Below are 27,997 nucleotides of genomic sequence, written 5' to 3'. Positions count from 1 at the left end.
TATAAAAGATACAAATCAGAGCGAGACACCTGAGGCCAGGCCAGCACCTCTGCCCCAGCCCCGACCAGACCCCCCCACCCCGCAGCGTCTCCCTCCTTACTGACTATTCTAATCCAAACCTTAGATTCCCGTCTCCTCCTCTCTGCTCATCTCTCTCTCCTCTCCCCTGATACATCACTTCGATTTGGCCTTACTTGTTTCGCTTCCCCTTCGTCTCCTCCCTCCTGCTCGTACCCCACCCCACCCCTTCAGCTGCTGTATCTCTCGCCCACGCCACCCAACTCTGCCAAGTGCAGCCGACATAAATCAACCTCTACGTGGTAAACAAGGAGAGGGAAAGAGAAAGAGAGAGCGAGAGAGAGGGATGGAAGAAGAAGAGAGAGAGTAAGCCTCGAGGCAGCCAGTGATCAGAACTAATGTGGATGGACTGCGAATCGCAGGCCGAGAGGAGCAGAACAGTTTTGCTTCACTTTCTCTCTCTTCCTCTCTCTCTCTCGGTCTCTCTCTCCGTTTTCCTTGATCACTGCCTAACTTTAGCTCAGTTAAAACAAAGACGTGTCCTACTCATCTGTACCTGGGTCCAGTCAGCCCAACTTAATGTTTCTCTCCTTCAATGTTCTTACGGCTGCCATTTTACCTTGGAATCATCTCATTGAGAGGGAAAGACAAGAGCAGCCAATGGTTGAAAGTGAGAAGCAAACTCAGGTAATAACCAGACGTGGCAGCTTTGGGGTGTTAGTGCACTAAAAGCCTGTCCATAACAGTGAATGGACCCATCGACCTTGCCCCCTTTTACCAGAGAAAAGCTTTTCATAAGTCATTTTTCTTTGTCTGTTGCTTGCTTTTTGCTCTATGTATTCTATTTTCCAAGCTTTTTACTGCTGGGTTATGGTGTTGTGATGAAGCAGCATAATTGCCATAATTCCACACCGCAGATAGAGAAAAAGAGAGCGGAGAGAGCGACGAAGAGCATGGTCACGGAGATGGACTAGTATATAAAGTCCCGGCTTCTAACAGACGCTGAAGATGAAACCTGGGGTGTCTGACATTTACTGAGAGGTGCATGTGCGTGTGTGAGTGGGTGTGGGCAGGAGAACTGCACCAGGGCTGTAAAGTGGAAAGCTGTGTTCTGCTGTATGAGCTATGATGTACACATGATTTAAAATCATAACCTGGTAAGTTTACTGACAAGGAGGAGGATGTAAGGTGAGAGTTACACAGTCAAGACCAGGTGTCTCATTTATAAAACAGTGCGTGGGATTCATACTAAAAGTGTACGTGCGCACAAAAGCCGGAAATGGCTTACGCAAAAGAAAATTCCGATTTATAAAACCGTGCGCACGCACACCTGAACGCAATGTTCACCTCATAAATCACAGTCCACCTGGAAACGTTCGTACGTGGATCCGCCTTCAAGTCCGCCCTCCACAAGCCCACTTTCAACCATAAATGGTCAATGCAAAGCACGTCATGAATATTAAATTATGCTGCTGACCAATGGGTTTCCACCGTGAGTCCTGACAGAGTCATGGCATCAAGCGATGAGAAGAGGAAACAAAACTTTCTGACACTGACATCGAGGTGTTTGTTAGTGAGGTTGAGGTGAAGAGCGATTTTATGGGACAGCAGTGATGTCACTAAGAAAATACACTGATACTCTGCTGCTGCTGTGGATCACAGTGAGTGAGAGTGAGTACTATAGAAAGAACGGAGCCTGAAATTAAAAAAGATCCAATTCAAAGGTGGAGGCAGAAAAAAAAACACCCTCTCAGAATTTGAGGGAACTTGTTGTATTGTCTGTTCGTATTTTAATCATCCAAAACTGCAGGATTATTAAATTCAGAGACAGCTGTGATGTCCCCTCTCTATAGAATTTAACAGCATTATTATTATATGCTCGTGTTTGTACTGGGATGGTTCGGTCCCGTCGGTCGATCTGTGTGATACTGGACTCAGTTCAGCACAAAGATCACAGATCACAGATCAATAGAATCTATATTAGCTGATCAGACATCGCTGAACCGTCGCTTCCTCCTCATCCTTCCATTCCCGTGCATCCATCACGCAGAATCACGCACCAGTGTCACAACAGTATTTATTTATTTAGAGCATTCAGACCGATTACCTCACATCAGTGGATCCTAACCTCCACTCTGGGATATTATTTGGAAAGTTTCTTCATTTCTTGTAAGTGATCTCCAGTGCGCTCCGTGTGACTGATGGCACAGTCACGTTCACTGCAGTGATTTGATGATACATTCACAGTGTTAGAAGATATTATTAAAAACTGTTAATGACTCGGCTCTGTAACTCCTCTGTTTAATGGAATCTGAACGTAATTTGCTGTAAGTTGTTATATATATTTTTCATTTAAAAGGTTCGTGTGGAACAGATACGTCGCACGAGCACAACTAAGCTGTTGGTTTTATTGTAAATGAGGAAGTGGATCAATAATCTGGCTTCAGTTCAACACCTCACATCTGCATCGTCACTTTCCTGTCTCCAAAACGTTCGTACGCACGGGTCAGAGTTTGCGTGGAAATGCGCACATTTTACCATCAAGTTTGTTTTTATAAATCCCAACGTTTGTGTGAGAAGTTGCGTACGTACGTTTCATGCCCCGTTTTGTGCGTACGCAACGGTTATAAATGAGACCCCAGGAGTATCTAGACAGTTACCCATATTGTGTTCAGAGGGGTCTGAGCTTCCGCAGTTTGAAATAAAACAATGGATAGTAGATTAAAGTACATTAAAGTATCAAATCTTAGCTTTCATTTGAATTGGTTAACAATAATATAGAAAAACGTCTGGGAGATACAGCCCCTTTAAAACATGGTGCTCAAATTTTATGGATTCCAAAGTAACTGGACAGATACACATGAAGTTAAAGAAATCCTCATATTAAGCAACACTAGGTAGTTTTATACCTTAAAATAACAGTTTCAAAATCATTTTGATGGTACATAAACTTACAATAGGGGGAATGGCATGTCTGTCATTGCAACAGTGCCCCCTGGACACTATATAACTTTGGTACATCGTGCTGAAACATTACGACCTGCTTTATGGCAAACGTCACACACCAACAACCAGAGCCGGGGCTAACAGCAAGCTATAAGAGACAACTACCTCGCTATACTCAGTGAGGCCATCATGGCAGAGCCACCAAAGAAAACGAAAGGACATTGTCAGAGGACACGAGGTCGAGTAAAAAGAGACAGGGAACAAGTAAGAAACCGAACAAGAGTGAACATTTGAGCATATTTTTCACTATGCAAGAGCTAAAAGAGGCCAAAGGATGCTGGAAAGATGACGACATGGAGTTGTTGTTATTTGACAAGCCGGTCATAAATGCTCTGCTTGACATAAGTGAAGTAGTCGACTCGATAGTTTACCGTCAGATGCTAGACTTGCTTGCTTGCTGTGTTAGCTTGTATGCTACTGTTCCACTCTGAGTGTAGTGAATGTGAAACATTTACAGCCACACCCCAAAAACCTTGTCAGATGACATGATTCTTTGGCTCCCGAGGTTGCTGGTTTCTTCTCTGTGAACTTGTCAACAATGTATGTGTTTAGAGCTTTAGCGTGCATGGGGAGGCTCAGACCGCGAATCGTATTTACAACAGTGAATTACACATCCCAACTGTGGGGGGAGCTAGAGTATAGCCGGGAGGGAAACTTGCATTATGTTGCTTGAACTATTTTGTGTCATAGAGGATCCTTCATCTTCCCTGGTGATAATTTTCCTGAGCATCGCTGCAGCTAACCTTCATTCAAAATGAAAATCAAGATGTCCTGCCTCCATACACACACACAATGCAGGCTATCTATACAGTCTAGTAGCACTCAGACAGTGATCAAACTGTCCAGAACAACAAAGTGAAAACTGTCCCTCTTAATCCATCTGTCTGAATCTGAGTTCACAGAATGCTTCTGTATGCGTCTGCATTTATTCCTGCTACTATCAGCAGTGAAATCAGTAAATGCCAGTTTTGTTGGCAGTCTTTCATGCCAGAGTCATTACAGAACCAGCACCATGTTTGACAGATGAGGTTGTGGCTTTGGGTCATGAGCGGTTCCTTTTTCGCCACACTTTCCTCTTTCCATCATTTTGATTGAGTTGAGTTTTGTTTCATCAGTCCATAGAACTTTGTTCCACACCTCTGCCGTTTTCTTTCTGTGTGATATTACTGGTTTGTATTTTGGTGGTGAATCACATGTCCAGTCCAACTACATCCTGCAGAGTATTCTTGACTTACTATGCAGTCATTAAAGGCTTTTTCTTCATGAGGCTAATTATATTCTTTCATCCACTGGATTTGTGCTCCTCAGTCTACAAGCTACTTTGACATTTTGTACCTTTTCTGCTTTTTTAGAATGAACCCATCTGCTGATTTTGGCAAACCACCTATATCTTCGCCTTAGTCCTGTCATAATCACCACTCTCAGTTAATTTATGAACCAACACTGAAACCACAAGGCACACATATGTGTTTGGAAGTCTATATCTCACACAGGCACAAAGAGACATGGCACTTTAAAGTGGCCCTCAAAGATTTTCATTTGAATAAATGTCTGTTAAATCACTGCCTATCGAGGTAACACAACTGATCCATATGGTCGACTGATGAAAGTATTGCAATACTTATACATCTGCAATATTACGATTTGGGTGCCGGTGGCTACGTTTCCAAAAACAAAAAGTTGCTGCTCATGCAAATTTAACCTTTCCTACTGCTGAACCTTCACATTAAAAAAAGCAAATCACAAATTGACTGTTATTATGAAATTGGCAAAGGGAATATGTCAGTTAGCTTCCTACTTAATCACTATGGTTCATCAAAAATTATCTACATAATAGATATAGATTTCCAGAGTAAATGTTATTTTCCTCTAAAGTACTCACATTTAAACATTTTGGAGTCTAACTATTACCTGCTGACCCTAGAGTGGGAGTAAAGATACGGATGAAAGTGTACAGTATGGCCACACCCACTAATGTTGCTTAAATTGAGATATCTCTCCATTACCAGTTTTTTTTTACTTAGCTAGCAATAAAGCATTCTCAGGATTTTCTAACAGCCACCAGTTTGAGATACTGCAGTGACACAGTGGATGAGGAGCTGCAGGTGACAGGCGGCACCTCTCCAACTTCTCAGTGAGGTTACAAGTCTTTGCACTGCTGAACCCTGTTGTTCACAGATTCAATGCTTTTGTTCAGCATAAACTAACATCACGGTTGCTCACGGAATGAATGAAAAAGATCATTTGTGGCCTGACAGTGACCCAACCCTTGCAGGGACATACGTGTGGGAACAAAGGTTGAGGGTGTGAAGGAAGAAGGAGGTGGTAAAGAAAGCTACTAGATCTGACCAATTAAACCTCACAGCCAATAACCATCTACATGAAAGCAGATTTGAATTTCCCTTTTTCATTTTAGTTTCACTCCCCATGCTGATTACACCTAATCCCTGAAACCCATTCCTGTGTTTATTATGAACCATGATGTGGTCTTTGTGGTCATGTCATTTATTTTTGTTGGCATTATTCAGGGCGCTGACCTGAGATGGATCAGGCAGAAGAAGCAGTTTTAAGCAGCTCAGTGCTCCACACTGAACCTTGTTGGGCTCAACAGGACAGGATTTTTGAGGGGATTGGACCTTCAAACCCATCTTGGTTTGATGTTTCTGACAGACTGCTGCTTTGTGGTGGATGGCTTGCACTTGGCCACTCAGCAGGGTGGAGTGGCTCTGAGTCTGTGCGCATGATGGAGGATCAAGCAGGGTTACGTTGTAGACAGGGAGCCTGGCTTAGCATCTGCTGTGTGTGTGTGTGTGTGTGTGTGTGTGTGTGTGTGTGTGTGTGTGTGTGTGTGTGTGTGTGTGTGTGTGTGTGTGTGTGTGTGTGTGTGTGTGTGTGTGTGTGTGTGTGTGTGTGTGTCTGAGCAGGCTGGCTTGGAAATGTGGCCATGGCTGGAACGAAGCCATTTCACAACATGGGAGGCTGGCAAAAGGTATTATGTAGAGCAGTGTATCGGAGTGTTTCTGTTTTGTGTGTGTGTTTGTGTGAGTGTGAGGGAGAGTGTGTTGGTGTATTTCTGTCCTATTTCCCTACAGCAAAGCCAGTGGAGCCCTTTGCAGAGAATTCTACCATGCACACACAACTGACAGCTGACAAGTCATCTCATTGGAGACAAAGCGTCGCACATGCACATGCACATGCACATGCACGCAAACTGAAACCAAACTTTAAAAACAGTCTTCAGTCTCCACCTTCAAGTTTAATCATTTTAGTTTTTTGGAAGGAAAACAAGTTTCCACATGCACACACAAACACACACACAGTCGTGTCTTCATGACTTCAGAGGGCATTACATTGACTTTAATAGATTTTTCTGGAGATTTACTCTAACATTAACCAGTTACTGCTTACCTAACCCTAAACCTTACCCTTAAAACAGCAACTTGCTTTTTGTCCCTATAAGGAAGACAAGTGCCCATAATGTGACTGTGTAAACAGTTTCCCCACCACATGACATGATACCTGGACCAAACACAAACACACACACTCACAAACACACCTGAGTTGGTAAAAACTAATTCCTAAAGGTTAGAAAAGGAGATAAGACAGCTACAATTTACCATCAGAGAAAGAGGAAAAAGAAAGATAAAATTCACAGAATGAAGTCGAAGCTGCTCTTTTAAAAATCTTGCCATAAGTGCAGGATCTGGGGACAGCTCTGGTGGCTTTCATCAATATGGGAATGGGTTCAGATTATAATTATGCTGTTGGTAAATTTACAGCATCTATCTACTAATTCCACAAATCTACACTACCGTTCAAAAGTTTGGGGTCACCCAGACAATTTCGGGTTTTCCATGAAAACTCACACTTTTATTTATCAAATGAGTTGCAAAATGAATAGAAAATATAGTCAAGACATTGACAAGGTTAGAAATAATGATTTTTATTTGAAATATTAATTTTGTTCTTCAAACTTTGCTTTCGTCAAAGAATGTTCCATTTGCAGCAATTACAGCATTGCAGACCTTTGGCATTCTAGCTGTTAATTTGTTGAGGTAATCTGTAGAGATTTCACCCCACGCTTCCTGAAGCACCTCCCACAAGTTCGATTGGCTTGATGGGCACTTCTTGCGTACCATACGGTCAAGCTGCTCCCACAACAGCTCAATGGGGTTGAGATCTGGTGACTGCGCTGGTCACTCCATTACAGACAGCATACCAGCTGCCTGCTTCTTCCTAAATAGTTCTTGCATAATTTGGAGGTGTGCTTTGGGTCATTGTCCTGTTGTAGGAGGAAATTGGCTCCAATCAAGCGCTGTCCACAGGGTATGGCATGGCGTTGCAAAATGGAGTGATAGCCTTCCTTATTTAAAATCCCTTTACCTTGTACAAATCTCCCACTTTACCAGCACCAAAGCAGCCCCAGACCATCACATTACCTCCACCATGCTTGACAGATGGCGTCAGGCACTCTTCCAGCATCTTTTCACCTGTTCTGCGTCTCACAAATGTTCTTCTGTGTGATCCAAACACCTCAAACTTTGATTCGTCTGTCCATAACACTTTTTCCAATCTTCCTCTGTCCAATGTCTGTGTTCTTTTGCCCATATCAATCTTTTCTTTTTATTGGCCAGTCTCAGATATGGCTTTTTCTTTGCCACTCTGCCTAGAAGGCCAGCATCCCGAGTCGCCTTCACTGTAGACGTTGACACTGGCGTTTGCGGGTACCATTTAAAGAAGCTGCCAGTTGAGGACCTGTGAGGCGTCTATTTCTCAAACTAGAGACTCTAATATACTTGTCTTCTTGCTGAGTTGTGCACCGGGCCTCCCACTTCTCTTTCTACTCTGGTTAGAGCCCGTTTGTGCTGTTCTCTGAAGGGAGTAGTACACACCGTTGTAGGAAATTTTCAGTTTCTTCGCAATTTCTCGCATGGAATAGCCTTCATTTCTAAGAACAGGAATAGACTGGCGAGTTTCACATGAAAGTTCTCTTTTTCTGGCCATTTTGAGAGTATAATCGAACCCACAAATGTGATGCTCCAGATACTCAACTAGCTCAAAGGAAGGCCAGTTTTATAGCTTCTCTCACCAGCAAAACAGTTTTCAGCTGTGCTAACATAATTGCACAAGGGTTTTCGAGGGTTTTCTAATCATCCATTAGTCTTCTAAGGCGATTAGCAAACACAATGTACCATTAGAACACTGGAGTGATAGTTGCTGGAAATGGTCCTCTATACATGTAGATATTTCATTAAAAACCAGACGTTTCCACCTAGAATAGTCATTTACCACATTAACAATGTATAGAGTGTATTTCTGATTAATTTAATGTTATTTTCATTGAAAAAAACAGTGCTTTTCTTTGAAAAATAAGGACATTTCTAAGTGACCCCAAACTTTTGAATGGTAGTGTATGTCTGTCTTTCTGTCTGTCTGTATGTCGAACACATATCCCAAGAACCATTCTTCTTATCAGCTTCACACATGGCATTTGTATTTTAATAGTCCGAGGAGTTGCCGAATTTGGTGTGACACGCAATATTTTCATTACTTATAAAATTTGAATACAAAGACAAATAGCACTTTGTAGTGTCTGTGGACTGAGTTAAACAAGTATTCTTCTATGTCCTCAGATAACCTACAGCAGTTGTTGACAACTGGCAGCAATAATATCTGGCCCGCCTGATTATTTTGATAATTCGATTATTTATATTTCACCATATCGGACTGACACAGACATTCACAGGTGTTGTGGGTAGTGATTACTTCCTCTTTAACAATTTATCTACAAAGTAAAAGCACAATGTTTGTTTTATTGCGCGGATATTTTCGATTAAGCAGAATTACAGAGCTTGCATTTTGAAGAGTTGTGAATTTGGGCCTGAATATTGTGTCAATTGCTAAACGGATCCTCTGAAATAGAGGTTTAAAACAGGCACCACCTAGTCTATCCAACTGGTTATATTACAAAAATGCTTGTATGTTTTGACTTGCTGGTCAATAGAATAATATAATAGTGTACAAATGTCTCCATGGCTCTCTATCCCTAAACGCCTCACAAGCACTACATTCCGCCCATCTACTCGTCAGTCTCCCCTCTAGACTCTGCACCATGATTGACAGAGCCTTGAAAAGGACAGAGCCTCGAACGTAGCCGGCTCTTAAGGTCTGGAATGCTCTCCCTCAGCGTCTGTGCCACATCTGCTGCTTCTTTTAAGACCCAATTAAAAGCTCACCTGGTAAGATCGGCCTTTCCTGGTGCTTCATGAAGCACCTTTTTATTGAAGTATGTTTCATTGTTGCTGTTTTTCCATCTTGTTTCTGTATTGTTATATTGGTATTGTTAAGCGTCCTTGCGTGTCTTAAAAGGTACTTAGAAAGAAAATGTATTCTCCTTTGTTTTATTGACTAAGATTAAATTATTTTGTTTGTTGCAATGTGGAATCTGGATTTAGGATACATCACCTGCAGTGGTTTGTTGTGTGTGTGTTGTTTTTTGCCTGGTGAAAATTTTGATAGGTTCCCATACTACTGTTTCACATTTCTCACACAGCAGAAATCCAGGTGGTGAGGACAAAATCAAGGAATTAGGGATATTAGAACTCCCATTGATATTGAGGGTAACAAACTCGTACCTCCTCATGGGCGTGATAGGCAAAACAAGTGAGAAACATCAGAGAGAAAAAGAGACACAGAGAGAGGACATGGATGCCTCTGAGGGAGCGTCAGCATCCTAGTGTGTGTGTGTGTGTGTGTGTGTGTGTGTGTGTGTGTGTGTGTGTGTGTGTGTGTGTGTGTGTGTGTGTGTGTGTGTGTGTGTGTGTGTGTGTGTGTGTGTGTGTGTGCGCGCGTGCGCGCGTCTGCTGAGGTCTTATGACACATCTTCATGTAAAATCTCGTCCTGTCGGGAGGTTTAACCACCTCTGGACAGACAAGCAGGCAGGGTGAGTGTGTGATGTGTAACATCAGCCTGAAACTGACTCAAGTGTGTTTATACATGGACACTGAAGGGCATATCATTTTTCAGACAATAGAAATATAACAAATCAAGATAAAATGAGGAATCTAAAATATTCAATATATGTAAACACAACTGTTAACAGAGACAACATCTGCAAATCCGATGAGAAATACACAAATATTATGATCCCAGGCGTTCATTAAGAAATTAAATATGGTCATAAACTTAATTGGCTTACAGTGCTGGCACACACACAAACTCACACACACGCACAAACTTACACTCACACTCACACACACACACACGCACACGCTCTCTCTCACTCCCCAGGGCTTCAATACTGAAAACAAAATAAAGACTTTTCAGAGAAATTCATAGTGCCTGTCGCCATAGAAACCATTTGCTCCCCTGATGGCGATAAAAGAAGCAAATTGCAGTGATGGAGGGTGGAGCAATGAGGGTTAGAAGTACACACACACACACACACACACACACACACACACACACACACACACACACACACACACACACACACACACACACACACACACACACACACACACACACACACACACACACACACACACACACAGAGAGGCAGTCCACCTCGCCTGGAGAGCCCCCTTTAGTGCCCACACAACGGTGTCAAGATCTGGACATTGATTTGGGAGGGAAAGTGTGTGAGTTTATTTGTGTGTGTGTGTGTGTGTGTGTGTGTGTGTGTGTGTGTGTGTGTGTGTGTGTGTGTGTGTGTGTGTGTGTGTGTGTGTGTGTGTGTGTGTGTGTGTGTGTGTTAGAACGGACTTAAAAACAGTGGTTTCAACGTATATTATTAATAAGTTCCCTTTTCAAAGATGCTAGATGTTAGTTAGTTTTGTCATATCTTCATATCTTATGGTGATGATCACATCAGATGCTTATATTTTTTGCCATGTTTTTTAAATCTTTTTAATGATTTATCTATTAGGATAATAACAAATTAAACAAAATGATTGGCTGAGATACATGTGACTGCTGCTGAGGTGTTGTTTTAGGACCTTGGAAAGCGCCATTTGTAGAGTGTAAGTTTGGCTCTGTCCATTGTACTGAAATGTCACGTCACTTAGCTTGGTTTATTTAGCTGTTTACTTTTCGTGGGTGTACAAACATTTTTTCTAATGTTTTGTCAGGACTGTGCTAGAAATGTGTTGATTTTATTCTGTAATTTTTTAGGTTTTAGTTGTAGAGTTTTACTAGATTATGTTACACAGTGTGAATAATAGGTTACACTACACCCACCATCCATCTACTTATTAATGTCTGTCTATGGAACACATATCTTGTGTTCTGCACCTTAAGGTTCCTTTTCAGGTTTGTGGTTTTTTTTGTCCCAGTGATTTTCTCTGTGATAATGTACATTAGCCACTAAGATGCATGACAAGCATTTCATTCATATGTTTAGAGACAGATCAACAGGCAGGAATGGCGGCAAATTAAAAGCTAAACAGTCCTTTGACACTGATTCTATAAACTGGTGACAGAGGAGAGATTACGGGATGAGAAATAAAAGAAAAAACCGACAGATGAAAGCGGGAGGAGGGCTGGAGGAGGGATGGGGAGGAGAAGAATGATGAGGAAAGAGAGACGGAGGAGGGAGGCTAAGGGGTGAAAAAATGGGAAGAGAAAAAGCACACTAAGACCGATCAATAGTAATTCTCCATATCTCTGCAAAAGGGTAACCTCTCTCCTCATTTTTTCCCCACTACACTTCAATATTTATTTTTCTCGCTTCCTCTCTTCTGATTTCTCTGAGCTCTTCTATGCCTGTGTTCTATCGTTCTCTTTTGTTCCACCCTCATTTCCACCCCTCTCTGCTTTCAGCTCCATCCTCTGCAATCTCTCCTCTTCTCTCGTTCCGACTCTTTTCATTCTTCTCATCCACCTACTCGCCTATCTCAGTCCCATATTGTGAATTCTCCCTGTGTGCTCCAAGCTGATATTCCATAAGCTGTGCAATAAAATGGTTTGAGGATAGGGTAACACTCACTATTGACCTGATGAGGTCTCTGAGAACAGGAGTATTCTGTGGCTGTAGATCAGGATGACATTAAGTGCAACAGGCTGGTTTTTACGACTCTGCTTGGGGCATCGGCATGACACAGCATTACCCAACATGAATGTATCCCGTGAATGTACAACTCAACACACGCAAACACACACGAACACGCACGCACACGCACGCACACGCACGCACACGCACACACAAACACACTTGAACACATCCATTTGGATTTGCATTTAACATTGTTTTGAATCTTTTAAATGTCTTAAAGGTTAAGATATGATAAATAGGTTTGTGGATGAGTAGCTGCAGGTGAACATGTGTTTTTTTAAAGGTTGTGTATGCATGTACAGCGAATGTGTGCGTGAGCCAGTGCTAATCCGCTGAACTCATTAGCCTAATTGGACGGTCTGCAAAGAGCTCCACATTGATCTTTGCCTGATATCATTCTCCTCCCTGTGAGCTCTAACTCTTTTCTCTTTCCGTCTCTCTCTGTCCACCCTCTTCCTGTCACTTCTCTTTCAAACATCCTCCTTCTCTTTCTTTATCCTTTGTATCCTCTCTGAGCACAATGAACTGGCACCATAGACACACTGGCTCTATCTGGACAGCAAACTAATTGGTGGCACTAACAGCCAAATATGTTGGGTCGAAAGAAGCTAATGTAATGACAGGCAATAGCTGGATGAAGTACATTAATGAAAGCAATGATGTGTTGAATTTTAAAGGCCCAAGTGAATGGTATATTATGACAAATCCACAAGTCTAAGCACAGTTTTATGTCACTGCACAACAACACAAATGTATGAGTTGCTTCCAATGATATGTCTGCCACAACTTCCCAGGAAAGCAGTGCATATTACTGACTGCTACTGTGATACAGAGGTCATTAGCTAATAACTCAGAAGATGTTTGTTTTCAGCAGTGTTAATGTTGTTTATGAAAAGTGACGGAAAATAATTATTGAAAAGAAAAGAAAATGACAAGTTTTTTTTTTAAAGTACCCTTTTTTTGTCAATGAATTAAAACTGAATCAACAATGTGAAAGATGGACAAACAGACATGTCTTCACGGACAGTCTTTATCAACAACCTGGTCTTTATCAACAACCCAAAATTTCCCTGGCTGCTTGAAATATCTCCTGTTGCTGTGCTATAAGTAACACCTTATCTGTCTAAATGAATCGATAATCCACTGAGAATTAGACAAGACCTGGCAAGAAAACAGCTGAGAGAAAGTATGAATACATACAAGCAGCATGATATTTATAAAAAAAATCTGAGCTCATGTAATCATCTGGGTATAAACCTAACAATGTTGGCTGCTTTCAGGAAATGTTCCATAAATCATGTCAGTGGTCCGTCTAAATCCTCCTCTTGCATTGTAGGCAGCTGCAGTGGTGCTAGGTTAGCAGGAATGAAGGGGGGTCAGTCCAAACAGCTGATGTAAGTCATAACCACAGATGCACAGAGCCCAAGGAGTTTTGAAGAACAGTGAAATGCAGTGGCTTCAATTTTAGCTAATTTTTTATTGTGATGTATAGAGTAAAGCTGCAACGTTTGACCTTTAATCTGCACGCAATAATCCACAAAGACATACAAATTCTATTTTTATAAAATTATTTAAACTGAAAAAGTGAAATCTTTCCTTTACCCTTTGCACTCCAAAATGTGTTTGGGTGCATCCAGGTTCAAAAAGTGAAGCAGTCTGGAGACTGAAATAAGATGATAATGTCTGTGGTGACACTGTATCAAACAGTAAAGTCATATATCCAAGATACTGTCTACTGATAAAAAAAATTCAAACTGTTATACTCATTTAATGTCAGTAAATATATAAAAAAAGATTCCCTGATATCTTTAGTAGATTTATTAGAGTTTATTCTTTTGATAACATCCAATAGACTCAAAGTATTTTTTCTTCTTCTGTTACTCTTTAAAGTCAGAATCATTTATTTTCTAGTCCTGTTTATCAGAAAAAAACACAATAAAGGTGACAACACACTCTGCCATCTGTTAGTCTGATGGATTCAAAGCAGTGAGACAACTTTTAGCAAATGGAAGACAACTGTTCTGGCTAAGTAGATGGCATCCTCTTCTGAGATTAAACAATTTTGTAAATGGTGTGTGTGTGAGGGGTAGGCTGAAGCAAATCTAATATTTGAGGAGGCAATAACAGTAATATATTTTTTAATGGTGATTATAAACTCACTGTTGCCACGGAGAGCCAGAAGCTACTTCTGAATACTGTTCCCTAAAGTCATGTGAGTGAGCAGGGACCCGACGGGAAAAACACACGGCTGGGTTTTTCCCCGCTCTGCATCCCCGAGAGTGGGAGAGAGAGAGAGAGTGTATGAAGAGGTTGTTAATGAATAACTTCAACTATACATCTCCACCACCCCACCTGTCTCTGCCTCTTCCTCCCTCCCTGTCTCAGCAGGAGTTAGTTGATAATGAGGCGTGGTGTTGTCAGAATCACAGTCCATGCTCATCCATCCAAGCTGCTTAGTAAGGGCCCTGGTACACCACTGTCTGGTATGTGTACACACATACACACGCAAGGTCATGAACAGACAGATGTCAGGGTGCACACAGGGGCACGCACACACGCACGCACACCACACACACACACACACACACACACACACACACACACACACACACACACACACACACACACACACACACACACACACACACACACACACACACACAGCAAAATCTTTCAGAATTGCTCTTGACTTTTACTTGTCAGAGAAGAAATGCATTATCACATGTGCCTGATACAATATGAGCTGTATGAATGTGTGGGTAGTGATATCTTCCTCAGGTATCAACCCCCAGATTAAAGATAGCTCTACCTTTCTTCTCCTCTCCACATCCAAACTATCTCTCCTTCCTCTCTTCATCCTACCAACACACTGATCTCCTTTTTTAAACCATTCATCTCTCATATCTCTCTATTCTGTGCCTCCTCAGTCCCTGTCTCTATTTCTCAGTATATTATAATCTCTCCTTTCCTCTCCGCTCTCTCCTCCTTTCAGGAGGGTGAAGGGTAAGTGAAGATCGTTGGGCCCCAGTGGAGAGGCCTGGACATTGTGTGTGTTGGAGAGTGTGTGTGTGTGTGTTTGCGTTTGCCCCATCATTGCTCATCTCTGGCAGTCTCTGTGGCAGTTCCCAAGCTACAAGCTACAGAATAAATACACTTTAAATCACCACACACAAACACAGGCATGCAGGCACAAAAACACGCACACACACACGCGCACACACACACACACACACACACACACACACACACACACACACACACACACACACACACACACACACACACACACACACACACACACACACACACACACACACACACACACACACACCGCTCCCTGGCAGCACTTTGCTGCTGTTAAATGAGGGGTCTGGGGAGTTGTGCCGGCAAAGCCTTTGGCTACTCACGCTCTCCTCCTCTCTATCTGTGCATTCAACACACTCGAACACACACTGGGAAAAATAAACCAGAGTTATGATGGGCAGACTATAGTCGCATATTATAATGTTGCCTGAACATCACTAAACCAGGAACACAAATAAACAGGAAAATTCATAGTTACATGGCATTAGCTTTTAAATCAACCACCACTGTGCATATTTATACCTCTTAGAAAGCCTGTGAGAGATGTGATTTATGATTTAATTGGATCAATATTCAGAATTGCCCACCATCACTGACATACCAGATCTTAACACCATAACAAACAGTAGGCTACACAAAAGCCATTCAAACGCTTAATTGGTAAAGGTAGATACAATTTGATTTGACAATTTTAATAAATCTAATATTCATACACAATATTAATATAGAATTTTAGTTATTTATTTTCGGCGGTTGTGATATCATACAACACATCACTTAGTTTGTGAAGACATTTCAGAGTCATGCTTTAACTAGAATTGCAGTCAGTAGAGCTCATACCTCCATGAAGGCCAACATTCCTCTTATATTCAATCAAGCTCCACCAAATTTTACACACTTACTTATCCATGTATATGGTATATCCATGCATTATACCATATTTGTAAAAATGTAAATTTTATGTAAAAGAAAGTGGAAAAACATAATTCCTGTATCTATCCCCTGATCAAGATCTGCACAAAAATGTTGTGGGTACTTCCCTGATCTTGAGGAAAGCCTGCGGATACACTTAAATGCTAGTGAGCATAATGTTATGTCCACATACTTTTAACCATGCAGTGAAATGTTTACACAAGTATCAACGAACATCCATCCATCCATTATCTATACTGCTTATCCTTTGAGGTGGCAGGGGGAGCTGGAGCCAATCCCAGCTGACATAGGCAAGTGGCTCACATTCATACAATGCATATACGGTCAACACTCTTTCTATAAGAATGGCACAGCTGTCAGGGACAATTTGGGGTTCATTATCTTGCCCGAGGACACTTCGGCATGCTTGATGGGAAAAGACTGGGTTCAATCTGCTGACCTTCTGGTTAGAGGACGACCTGCTCAGGGGTATCCACAGTGACGTGCCTATGAAAATCACTGGTTTCTTTTCAGCCTCTCACTGTTGTATGTTTTTAAACCCATCACCGCCTCCACATTCTGTTGGAGTCTTTATCACTACAAATTCTCTGCAGTGGGTGTGGGTGCAGGTGGTGATATAGCCCTCCCCTGCTCTCCCTGCTCTACACTGTTTCGCTTTCTCTCTTTGCCCATTCAACTGCATATTTGAAACCAGTGGAAAGTGTGGGAAGGAAATGAAACAGTGTCTAGCATCACGCTTTAAGTCTAAATACAGGACTGTTGTTGTTGATATTTTATCCACTCTGGACAAAAAGCACCTCAGTGAAAACTGCAGCCACTGATTTTATTGCCAGGAGCTTGAAGCTGTCTAATGGTGGTAAAATAATAATGATGTTAAACTGTGATCTATCTACTCGTTCTTTAAATATGAATGATTCTAACTGAGCCAACAGATAAATGAAAGAATGGAATCTGTTAAAGTGGGATTAGGCTGTACACAGGAATACACATGCACACACACACACAGACTATATATATCCCTGACCCCAGGCTGTCAGCGCATCTTGTCCTCATCCGGCTCTCTGTCCTTCCCACAATGTAACATCAACTAGGTTAACTGTAGCTAATACAACACAGCACTGCCGTACTCAATGTCTCCATACATCCCTCTACCTATATTTATCCTTCCTTCCTAATTAGTGTGAACCAGTCTGAGGTGGTGCAGGGGTTATGACCTCATCCTCTGGACACCCATTGATCCTACAACTCACAATATGACAAAAATACAAGTCATAATTTATGTGAGAGGATGAGTTGTGACCAGGCCTCATATGTGGTATCTACTTTCTTAAACCCAAAGGTACAGATGTTGACAGGTAACAACAAAAGAGGGAGTCGGCCTCTGAAAAGTGGAGCTGCTCTTACATATTTAAAAGGTTTGTCATGAAACCAATTGGTCTTAAAATGGCTAAAATGTTCCCTGTATCCCCACCCTCACAGCCATCCCACAAGTTGACAGGATCAGTTTCTTAGGTTTGTGACACCACAACGAATCTTTTGTTTTCAGACTAGTTTTCGTTTACTGCAGTATTAAGGTGGAGATACTCAGCCATGGTGTTGACTGCTAATTTGTCTTTTATCAGAAAAGGCACAAGGGGGACATGTTAAAACCCTCTCTGAGCCAACAAGCAACAGAAATTCACTGTCAGGGCTCTTGATCACCGTGTATCATCATCATCATCATCATCATCATCATCATCATCATCATCATCATCATCATCATCATCATCCCATTGGACATCACTGCAAAATTAAACTTTAAAACCCAAAAGTGCGTTTTAACATTGCTATAATGACACTTCTGGATAGAGATTTACCGTGGATGTAAATCAGACGACAAAATGAAAAAAACACAGATTGTTGAGTCTCACTTTGCTGTTGAAGAAACTTAAATTTCCTAATTGTGGTTGTACACCTCCACTAACCAGTCAAGTTGCAGTTTACATCTATGTATTTTCAGACTTAGGTAATATAAGTAGTGAATCCTTGAAGGAATTCTGTCCACATGGCCAACAGCTGATCAGCTGTGCTACTGAGGTAGTTTCCCCACTCCCAAAGTCCCAATTGCAACTCAAAATGTCCACGTGTCAGGTAAAGTCATCTTGAAAACAATTACATATTTTCACAGAGGTTTGTAAAATCATCTTTCCTTAGTTCTTCTTTGATCTTCAGTGGACTTATCAAAGCAAGTTGAACTCCAGAGAGAAGTTGCGCCACACAACTGCTGCTCTGAATACAATAGAATGTACTGAATGTATTTTGTCATAGTGATCATATATGGTAACGACTATGCATGACTTATGCAAACCATGCTTTGTGAGGTCACAATAACCTTGACCTTTTATTGACTGCCATTGTTGGCAGGGATACTCTTTTTGTTCCAAGTGTTTTGTAAGCTTTTACTTTATTTCTCTAGCCACTGTAGTAACTCCAGGTTTAATGTTTGATTGATGTTGATGGAAAACCTGTACTTATCTTTTATAAATGAATCCTGACAAGCAATAACATTTAGATTTATCACAGCATTTAAAAAATGCAAATGTAAGCGAGACCTGTATTCATAGAGATTCAGTAAAAACAAAGTAATCAAGCATGTAACAAGGCCTTAAAATTACTTGTAAAGTGTAGAAAGAATAAGTGTGAACTAAAAGCACGCTCTGACGCGGTACCACGGAGCTTATCAAACTGATTTATTTTCCTTTCAGTTACACAGCTCTTTGGAAAGTTCTTCTTTTTGTCTTTTCTTTAGCTGCCCTCTCTGCCTCAGCCTTTGTCTTTGAGGCATAAAGGCTATTTTCACATTAATAAAAAAAGAAAAGCTAGAAAATAAAATCAATATGTTGCCTTTTCTTCACATTCTCCCCCTTCTGAAAAGCCTGTGGTTTTCAGCCTGACTGAGGACAGCTGTCATTGTTAGGAGGTTAAGTTATTAATACGTAGATGACGTGGATGTAAAAAAAGCTCAGGCAGTGACATTTTCAGAGAAGCAAACATCGCTCTGTCATTTCCACAAGCTATGACTGAGAGACATTAGAAGAAAAGAAAGCACTCACCTGAGGCATTTTTCAGGTAACCTTTGGAGTCCATTGTGGTGTACATGACATAGGGACCTGGCTGGTTAACACCAAAGGGCTGTAAAAACACACATGCAAACACAAATGAAAAGAACTGACAAATGTTGACATTTTGGAAATGTTTTTCACATCAGCTGCCTGTCAGTGAGGAGGAGAGAGGACAGGGAAAAAAAATTAACAGCGATGGGGGACGGAGAGAAACAGGGGAAGACATGAGCAGGAGTGGGCAGAAAGACAGACACATTGTCACCACGGCGACCTTGAGCACTTTTTTACAGTTTTACTCACTAGGTGACACAACAAATGTCTGACTTAACTGCCTCAAATCTAAAGTGTAAACGAGTGTGACGGCTGTGTGTTTGTGCGCCTGCGTGGGCGGACACAGAGAGGTTGTCTTATCTCTTCATTATGAAAGGATGACAGTTAATGAAGAGATCCGCCGGGCCAGCCTTCACTTTACATGAGCTAATCATGAGACTGTTAACGCATGCAAACATGCACACTGTGACAGAGACCTGGCCCTGTAAGCTGTGACACTCGGGAGTCGGGTGAGAGAGGAATAGAAATGAGGTCAGAAAAGAAACAGAGAGAGAGAGAGAGAGAGAGAGAGAGAGAGAGAGGGAGAGGGGGGCACAGAGGAGCAGACTGGTGGGCTGAAAGGAAGACAGCGGAGGAGAGGTGTGACTAAGAAGAAGAGGAGTGGGAGGGCGAAATGAAAAGATAGACAGGGTTGATGGATGGTGAGAGGAGAGGAGTAGAAACAGCCGCGAGCTCCACTCGTCGACTGCATTCATCATAGCTTTCAGTTAGACAACAAGCGGGTGGAAGAGAAGACAGAAAAACCAAAACAACTCTAGTACCAGCAGCCTCTTGTTGGTGTCAAAGCTAATATGTTTTGCAAAGGACTTTCCACTGGTCAGAGGTTGTGGAAGGAGTTGATGCTATTGTCTGCAGTGTTTCCACCGTCCACCTACACATTGGCTCTTTAAGATAAAAAAAGGTGCTTAAAGAAATTGCCTCACAAATTAACAGCTATGTTAAACAATGAAAGAACTCATGGCATGTTTTTCATGCAAAACATTTGACCTCATTCAGACTGAGACAGTGACGTAGGTCAAACCTGCGTCAGGAGTCTATCTGAACTATGTTTACATGGCCACCAATATTCGGACTATTTGTCTTATTCAGCATTATTTTGACTGTGGTGTTTCCATTAGTTACGAATAAAATATTCCATTCACACTCCTGTTTAAATGTTACAAAGCATAGGCCCATGATGACTCATGACATTTTGTCAGATGTTATTGTTATCAAGCAGTTATTATGTATTGCAAAATATATAGCAAAATGCTGTGAGGATGTTATAATGTGATTAAGACCTAAGGTCAGAATACTTCACAAGTCTTATTCCATTATTGCTTATTTCCGAGATCAACCTCATTCAAGTTAGGATAATCAGAAAATGCTGTTTAAATGGCAACATCTTACTCAGACTATTGGCTTAATCAGGTTAATAATAATCCTCAAGAGCAAAACTAAACAGAAATAAAAATAATGAGACATTTATCATAATAATTATAGATATTGACTGATATGAACATATTTATCTTGACATAGTTTCTGGGCAGATCACCCGGCCCGCCATTTCACCACACAATACTATTTTTGTTCTGTCATTAAAGAGGTGGACAAACCGAAAGGCAGACAAAGACAGATTTCTTACCTTCACATCTTCTGGGCAGCGATTGGAGCAGAGGCCGCTGAGCACTGAAAAAGACGGAGGTGGCAGAGTTAGACATGTCGCTCAGCATGTGTTACATGACTGGCACAATAACACTCGGCTGTGGAACGATCTGTGAAACTGCCGTTTCTGTGCCCTAAGGACCACTGTATGAACACGTATCAAACATCAAGCAGTCAAACTCACACAGAGAAATAAACTTTGCGAACACAATGACTTCAATTCCACTGGGCCGAACAGCCACAACGGAAAAAAAACCAAACAATTCACACATTTTAATCATCTTTGTTGTTTGGTAGGTGGACACTGACAAGGCTGACAATCAAAGAATGGAGGGAGGGAGGGCTATAAATAAATTGCTAGCAATGAGAGACATAGAAAATAAATGTGCAAACTATTAACAGGGCACGTGCATGTGCGTACGTGCACACAAAGAGAGCATTTCACTCAGCAAGGACAAAATCCGCTGAATTGCTAATCAGTTATTAGAGAAGTGACTTTATTAGCATACTAATGGGGTCCTGGGTCTGGGTTGCCTTGATTTGCCTGATGGAATCATGCTGAAGCCCAATACTGTGTTAATAAGGTCTGAACCCAGTGTTGCAGTAAACAGAAGCCAAACTCATTGCACCCATTCAAAAGGAACATCACTGTAGGCCTGGTTCATTCGACAGTGGGCGGGTGGAAACTAAGTGCTCGATTGTTCATCACAAATATTCTGAATAAGCCATATACATGGCCAGAATTGTAACTACTTTATAAAGACTTTTGAGTTGTGTATAGGCTGTTGTAATGGGTTGTTGTACACATAGATGAATGGCACAAGTCACTGGATGGTCAAAACAACACGATCTCCGTTCTTCTTGACAATTCCCTAATTGTTTTTGTGCACATTTCACTCATCACAAAGGTTCCTCTATCCATTCTACCACAATGTTTACAGATATTTATAGAACTGTGCAGCACACCATTAAGCATTAACAAAGTATTCATAAAGGCCTAAATAAAGGGGGCAAGACAGTGTTCAATTCTTCTGCAGCTGCTGTCCCACCAAACAAATGTGTCAGTTCACACCATCTCTTACACACTAGTGAAGACACCCAGCCCACTCGGATTTAAATCTTTTCACCATTTAAAATCACACAAACCTTCTAAGTTCACCATGTTGTGCACTTTTGAATGTACAACAATCATCAGGCTTCCAGCCTCACTATGAGCTGTCAAACTTCACTCTGGGCAACTAAAGCTTGGTTTACTGCACTTCTGTCCGTCCTGAGAGAGGGATCCCTCACATGTGGCTCTCTCTGAGGTTTCTACGTTCTTTTTCCCCAGTTATTGAGGTTGTTTTTCCTTACTCTTGTTGAGGGTTAAGGGCAGATGGTGTCACCTTGTTAAGCCCTATGAGATAAATTGTGATTTGTGAATATGGGATACGCAAATAAAATTTGATTGATTGACTGAATGGATCGCTTAAAACTTATGAATTCCATTAGTAATAACTTGAGTTTTCTTTTTGTGACAACATGAGGTAAACATTGGTATTTTTGACTGATGTGTAGGGAGAACTACCAAACTGACTGCTGTGAAATTTTCTTTTTCACTCAAAATATCTCGGGTGACCCCCAAAAATCTAGGACACCAATGCCATTCCCAAAATGATGAGCTATACTGTTTTGTGTTAAATAGGAAAAAAATCGGACCAAAACCAGCGCCACCTTGAATACATGAGCAGTGCTTGTGCATTGCAGAACATCAGAATTTGTATTCCGGCGGACATGTAATCAGGTTAGCCACACTGCCAGTGTGAGACACGCATCTCAGGTGCATTGACTGTGAGTGTGCCACGCCGCTCTTCTAGAGAGTCAGGGTCCTGCCTATTGTCTCTGCGTACCACATGTGGTTCACAGCAAAATATACAGTGAAAATTCGGTTTCACTTTAGTTTCATCATCTATTTGTTGAATATGTCAAAAACATACATATTTGCACACTTCCTGTATCCGTTTCGAAGTAAAAGCACTTCAAGCATTTCTGTTGACTGAATCCAGTCATCTATTTAAACCCGATTTCTATAATCACAGGACTGGTAGATGCACGTCTTCATACTGCAGTGTCATACTGGTATTTTGTTGAGTACATAGGCTACTTTTATTGAAGGAGATACAGTAGTCATACCACAAACCTTACGTAGCAGCTCCGCTGCAGACACGCAGAAGACACGCAGCCTGTGTGAACAACAAATGTGTGTGAGATGCAGCGGATCAGTGACACAGCTCTCACACAGGCCACAAGCACCCAGCTGGCCCAGGCATAACATGGTCAACATGGATAACATTATACTTGATAAAACTAAAATCTACCACAACTCAGATGTTGAGTATATGCACAGTATCACCATGAAGCAGGTTTCACTTATGGCTCAGTAGATGTTTCATTGACACATTATTGTCCTGCAACTAACTGTAATTGGACTAATGTCAAAACAAGGTGTGACCAAGTAAAAAATATTCTTTATATAAACGCAGTAGTGAACGAGGGTTGATGACTGCATTGCACCAATTTTTTTCTGATCCCTCTACGTGGTAACCCTTCCATCATTTTGTGTGAATAAACAAGAGGATTTTTTTATCCCCAAGCTTTGATTTAAGAAGAAATGGCGTACGTGGGGCCAAAGCAAATTTGCTTCTTTGATGTTCACAAGCTTATTAAGTATATGCCTGAAATGGAATTCAGATGGAGCTCCCATCAAAGACAAACATGTGTACATTGACCCCAACTGACCACACTGCGTATCAGTCACTGCTTGTTCTGATGTCATTTAACATGGCTTTTCGAAGAATATTCTGTAATCACATACTATAGGTACTCTAAGAAACTTCCAGTAATTGTTTGCACTATAAAATGTTTTCAAGTCAAGGGCATGAGAAGAGGCCTGCAGTTACATCAGACCATTCATGTTGTTCTATAGTGACTCAGAAACGTACGTGAGAGAAATCTGGAACCTGTAAGGCGACTGCAATTAGTTTTAAAAACTAAAGGCTATTTCTGGCTCTCCTAGTACCCCATAGAAGCGGAGTTGAATGAAGACAAAAGAAACAAAAAATCATTAGGTGATTTAGCTCTGAAGAATCAAAGCCTTTAGCTTAAGTCTGACGTATTCGCAGCAGAGTGGTCAGAGACAGCCCTGCCTGTAATCATACCACTCATCAACTCTGAGCAAAAACCACATCATCACATCACAAGCCTTTGGACCAAAGTCGTCTGGGAAGGACACCGCTGATCAATAAATCATAGGGGTCGGATTATTCATCGTTTGAGGTCAGGCTGTAGGCACCAGTATCACTGACACTGTAAATCAATAACACACAGGGATTAGACTGCCATTTGTTTGAAGTCTGTCTCATTTGGGATTATCTGGAAAGAAAACACAGGACATAAGAAAAAAGACAGGAGCAGGACTCAGAGCCACCACACAAAGTGTCACTGCATATCCCCCTGATCTCCTCTGCTACAAGTTTACTTTACTATTTTTCACAATTCATTTTGCAGCACAGAGGATGTTTTCACACATTACAAAGCAACTGTTTTCACTTCAGCAGTTTTCTGTCTTAATGCGTTTGTGTGGCCATTGCAGATCATTTGAGAAAGCTGAAATGTGCAAAAAAGTACACTTCCTACAGGAGTCAGTGCATTTCTGTGGGCTACAGCACAAACTGTGAACTCGTGTCACCATCAGTGTTAGAGAAAGAGATGTCAGTTCATGAAAGGACCGACGGGAACAAACTATGTCACGCAGCTTGAACATGCACACACACAGGTTCGTGCAGCTGTCCTTATTAGGACTTCCATTCATTGCGGACAGCTTAAAGGGATAGTTCACTGAAAAATTTGAATTCCCTTATTATCTACTCACCACTATGACGATGGAGGGGAAGGTGAAGTGTTTGAGTCCACAAAACACTTTAGGAGTCTCATGGGTAAACAGTGCTGCAGCCAAATCCAATACAATTGAATTAAACAAAACGGGGCCCCTTCTTCAGACGTAAAAAAAAAACAACAGAAAAGTAAAATGCCTCCATACTGCTCGTGTGGTGTCAACCAAGTGTCTGGAAGCCCTGACATTCATATTCGACTCGAAATTCTAAATGTCCCCTGATATCCTCCTCAGGGGCACGTTCATGTTCTCACGGGCACACCAGAAAACTGCACACACTTTCGCCCAAGGGCACGCGCGGGGTGCGTGTTCCCATCGCTATGTCCGCTAGCATGTAAATGACGCTGTTTCAAATCACACACGGATGTCGGGGCTTTCTGTTTTGTGGACTCAAACACTTTACCCACCCCTTCATCGGCATAGTGGTGTGTAGATAATGAACTATCCCCTTCGGTGAACTATCCCTTAAACCAAAGCCTTATCCCTTACCTTAAGCATGACCAAATTATGCCTTACTATTATAATCTATTAAGAGGTTTGTTCATTTTTGGGTTGAGGTGTAGCATTAGGTGGAGTGCATTGTAGTTCATGGGCCCACTGGTAGAGGATGTTGGGACGTTTTGCTGGGTTTTGCTGAGTCTGCCCAGACTTAGTTACAATCCAACGAAACTACATACACCACAGGGGCTGAATTAAATGTTACCAGGTGAAAGTGAAGGAGCTAGCTGATGAGAATAGGCCTTTCATCGTGAGATACATTTTAGTTCATTTCACTAACCCTAACCTTAACCAGGACATCAAAGATAATGTTTTGCCTCATTCGTACTGAGCTTTGGTCCCCATGAGATCTGCTGGTCCTGAAAAGGTCAGTATTTATGCTGGAAAAGATCCTACAGAGGTAACAAAACTGAGAACTATCAATTTTTGGTAAAACAAGTGACAGGAGTTTTTAATGTACATTTTAATCAGCACATTTGAGAGGAATTGATTTGCATGACAATCTCTGACTTTGTGATAGAAAACAAAATACTTGTTTGACATTCTAATTACGGGTGTAGATGTCATTGAGCTAAATCTCACGTGGAGGCACTTTTAGCCAGATGTGTGACTACTCTTCAATGTGAAACATTTGTAAATTTAATTGTGAGAGGTGATGCACATGCTACATTAAGATATTGATGACATGAATTAACTGATGCACAAAAAGAAAGAGAGGAGGGGTATAGACATAAACTGCATGAACGCAGGAGTCTTTCACAACTCAATGGGCACGCCCTAGCTCCTGGAAGTAGATGAGTTTGTGTCAGGGTGGGTATTCGTGTGTGTGTGTGTGTGTGTGTGTGTTTGTAAGGCAAGGCTGTCACTACAGAGGAAACTTGAATCTAGTGTTACTTCTGTGAGGCCGCTTTGTTCTTCATACTTCAATCTCTGGTTGACATGTAACAAGTATGTTACAGCTCCTCCGTGGCTGAAACAAGATCCCTGGAATAGCTTGCACACATCCTGTGAGGTACAGATGATGTCTCTCACACACACACACACACACACACACACACACACACACACACACACACACACACACACACACACACACACACACACACACACACACACACACACACACACACACACACACACACACACACACACACACACACATCCATTAGACTGAGCTAGCCTATTTTCTAGTGTAATATTAAGACTGATGGCAGCTCCTTCGCAGGACTAACCTAATCAAGTGGAGGACGAAATGGTCTGTGTACTCTTTGTACTCTGTGTGTGTGTTTACATCACAGCGAGCAGCATTTTTATCATGAGTGTGTACTCTTTTATTGTTACAAAAAAAAATGCCTGTCTCCATGATCTAATCATTTAAATGAAGTTGTAAAACAGACAAAAATAGGGATTGCCTGTTTATGTGTACAAGAGAAAATATAAATGTGTCCATATGGTGATGCAAAAAATAAATAGATAAAATAGAAAGGACATTTTCCAGACCTCCAGAAGAATCAGGAAGCTTCTGTTTGCATTTGAGATTTAAGTTCAAATAATAACAAAAAATAAAATCAACAAGGAATAAAGTAATCCCACCCCATGCCCAGCATCCAGGTAAAGGACTACTAAAGATCATCACAGCAAAAGGTCCCAGAGGTTCACTGAGAACGTGCACCAAACCTCAACAACCCACTCTCTCATCCCATGAACCTGAGCAGTCAACAAGTGCAAGTACTCAACGTCCAGGCACAAGAAGAGAGGAAGCCCAGAGGGGCCTCCAATGTGTGGTAACCAATCCCCTCTGCAAGCCCTACCAACAGCCCAAACTTAACAAGTCACTCAGACGAGTGCAACGTGTGATAATGCAGCCCGACCCCTGAGATATGGAATTTAAAAAATATTTCCATAAATTTCTCTTAATAATATATGAATGTTAATTAAAAATATTAGATATATTTAGGATTGTTTACCCTTGGCGGAGGTATTCGCTCCGCTGAGTGTCATTCTTGTTAACATCATTGATGGGTGGAAAATGTGTAATATCCCAACAGGGACAGATTCCTTTGAGCACAGTATTTAATTACATACAATTCTTGAACATCGCTGAATTCGAAGTCAACACGCTGGTCTCCCACTGAGAAACTCACATCCCCAAAGGATGGTTTAACTGGCCTGTGAGAGATCGGCTCAACTGGTGCATCCCAATTAGAGAGTTATTTGACGAATCCAGACAGTTTTAAATAACTGTGGCCAGTCACACATTGTGAGGGAGAACACTTGTTTTCCATAAACAAACCATGATGTCTCAACATTTTGTTCTGTGGCGAGTAAACCAGATGTGATCAAAGATCGAGATTTGAAGAATAATATGATGGCTGTTTCTTTTTGTGAAAAATCTGATCTTCCAAATCATGAAGAACTATCTGGTTTAATAAAGCACAGCTCAGTGTTTGAGTTTATGGCCAGTTTAATGACCCAAACTGCTTTGCTCATCAATTTACATGTTGGGCCGTGTCTTGTTTCAGTGGCAACGTGACTGCAGCTTCCAGTTATTCATAACTCAGATTTAATAATAGAACCACACTGATGGCTTTGGATAAAAATGCATCACATTGTAATAT

At 41.4% G+C, this 27,997-nt stretch overlaps 1 protein-coding gene across 2 annotated transcripts in view; it reads right to left on the bottom strand.

The window, feature by feature from the left end:
- Positions 1–27,997, bottom strand: part of itfg1 (integrin alpha FG-GAP repeat containing 1) — a 178,212-nt gene that overhangs the window by 41,824 nt on the left and 108,391 nt on the right. For both annotated transcript variants that reach the window (XR_007032953.1, XM_035166993.2), the window contains exons 13-14: positions 20,931–20,974; positions 19,187–19,265 (exon numbers count right to left, since the gene is read on the bottom strand). Coding sequence is in view for 1 of the 2 variants with exons in the window: in XM_035166993.2 (XP_035022884.1) it covers positions 19,187–19,265; positions 20,931–20,974 (123 nt within the window). In the remaining variant the exon portion in view is untranslated. The remainder of the gene's footprint in view (positions 1–19,186; positions 19,266–20,930; positions 20,975–27,997) is intronic.

This window comes from Hippoglossus stenolepis, chromosome 1 (assembly GCF_022539355.2).
Source record: "Hippoglossus stenolepis isolate QCI-W04-F060 chromosome 1, HSTE1.2, whole genome shotgun sequence".
Lineage (NCBI taxonomy): Eukaryota > Metazoa > Chordata > Actinopteri > Pleuronectiformes > Pleuronectidae > Hippoglossus > Hippoglossus stenolepis.
Note: the sequence above shows the minus strand (reverse complement) of the source record. Positions and strands in the feature narration are given on the sequence as shown.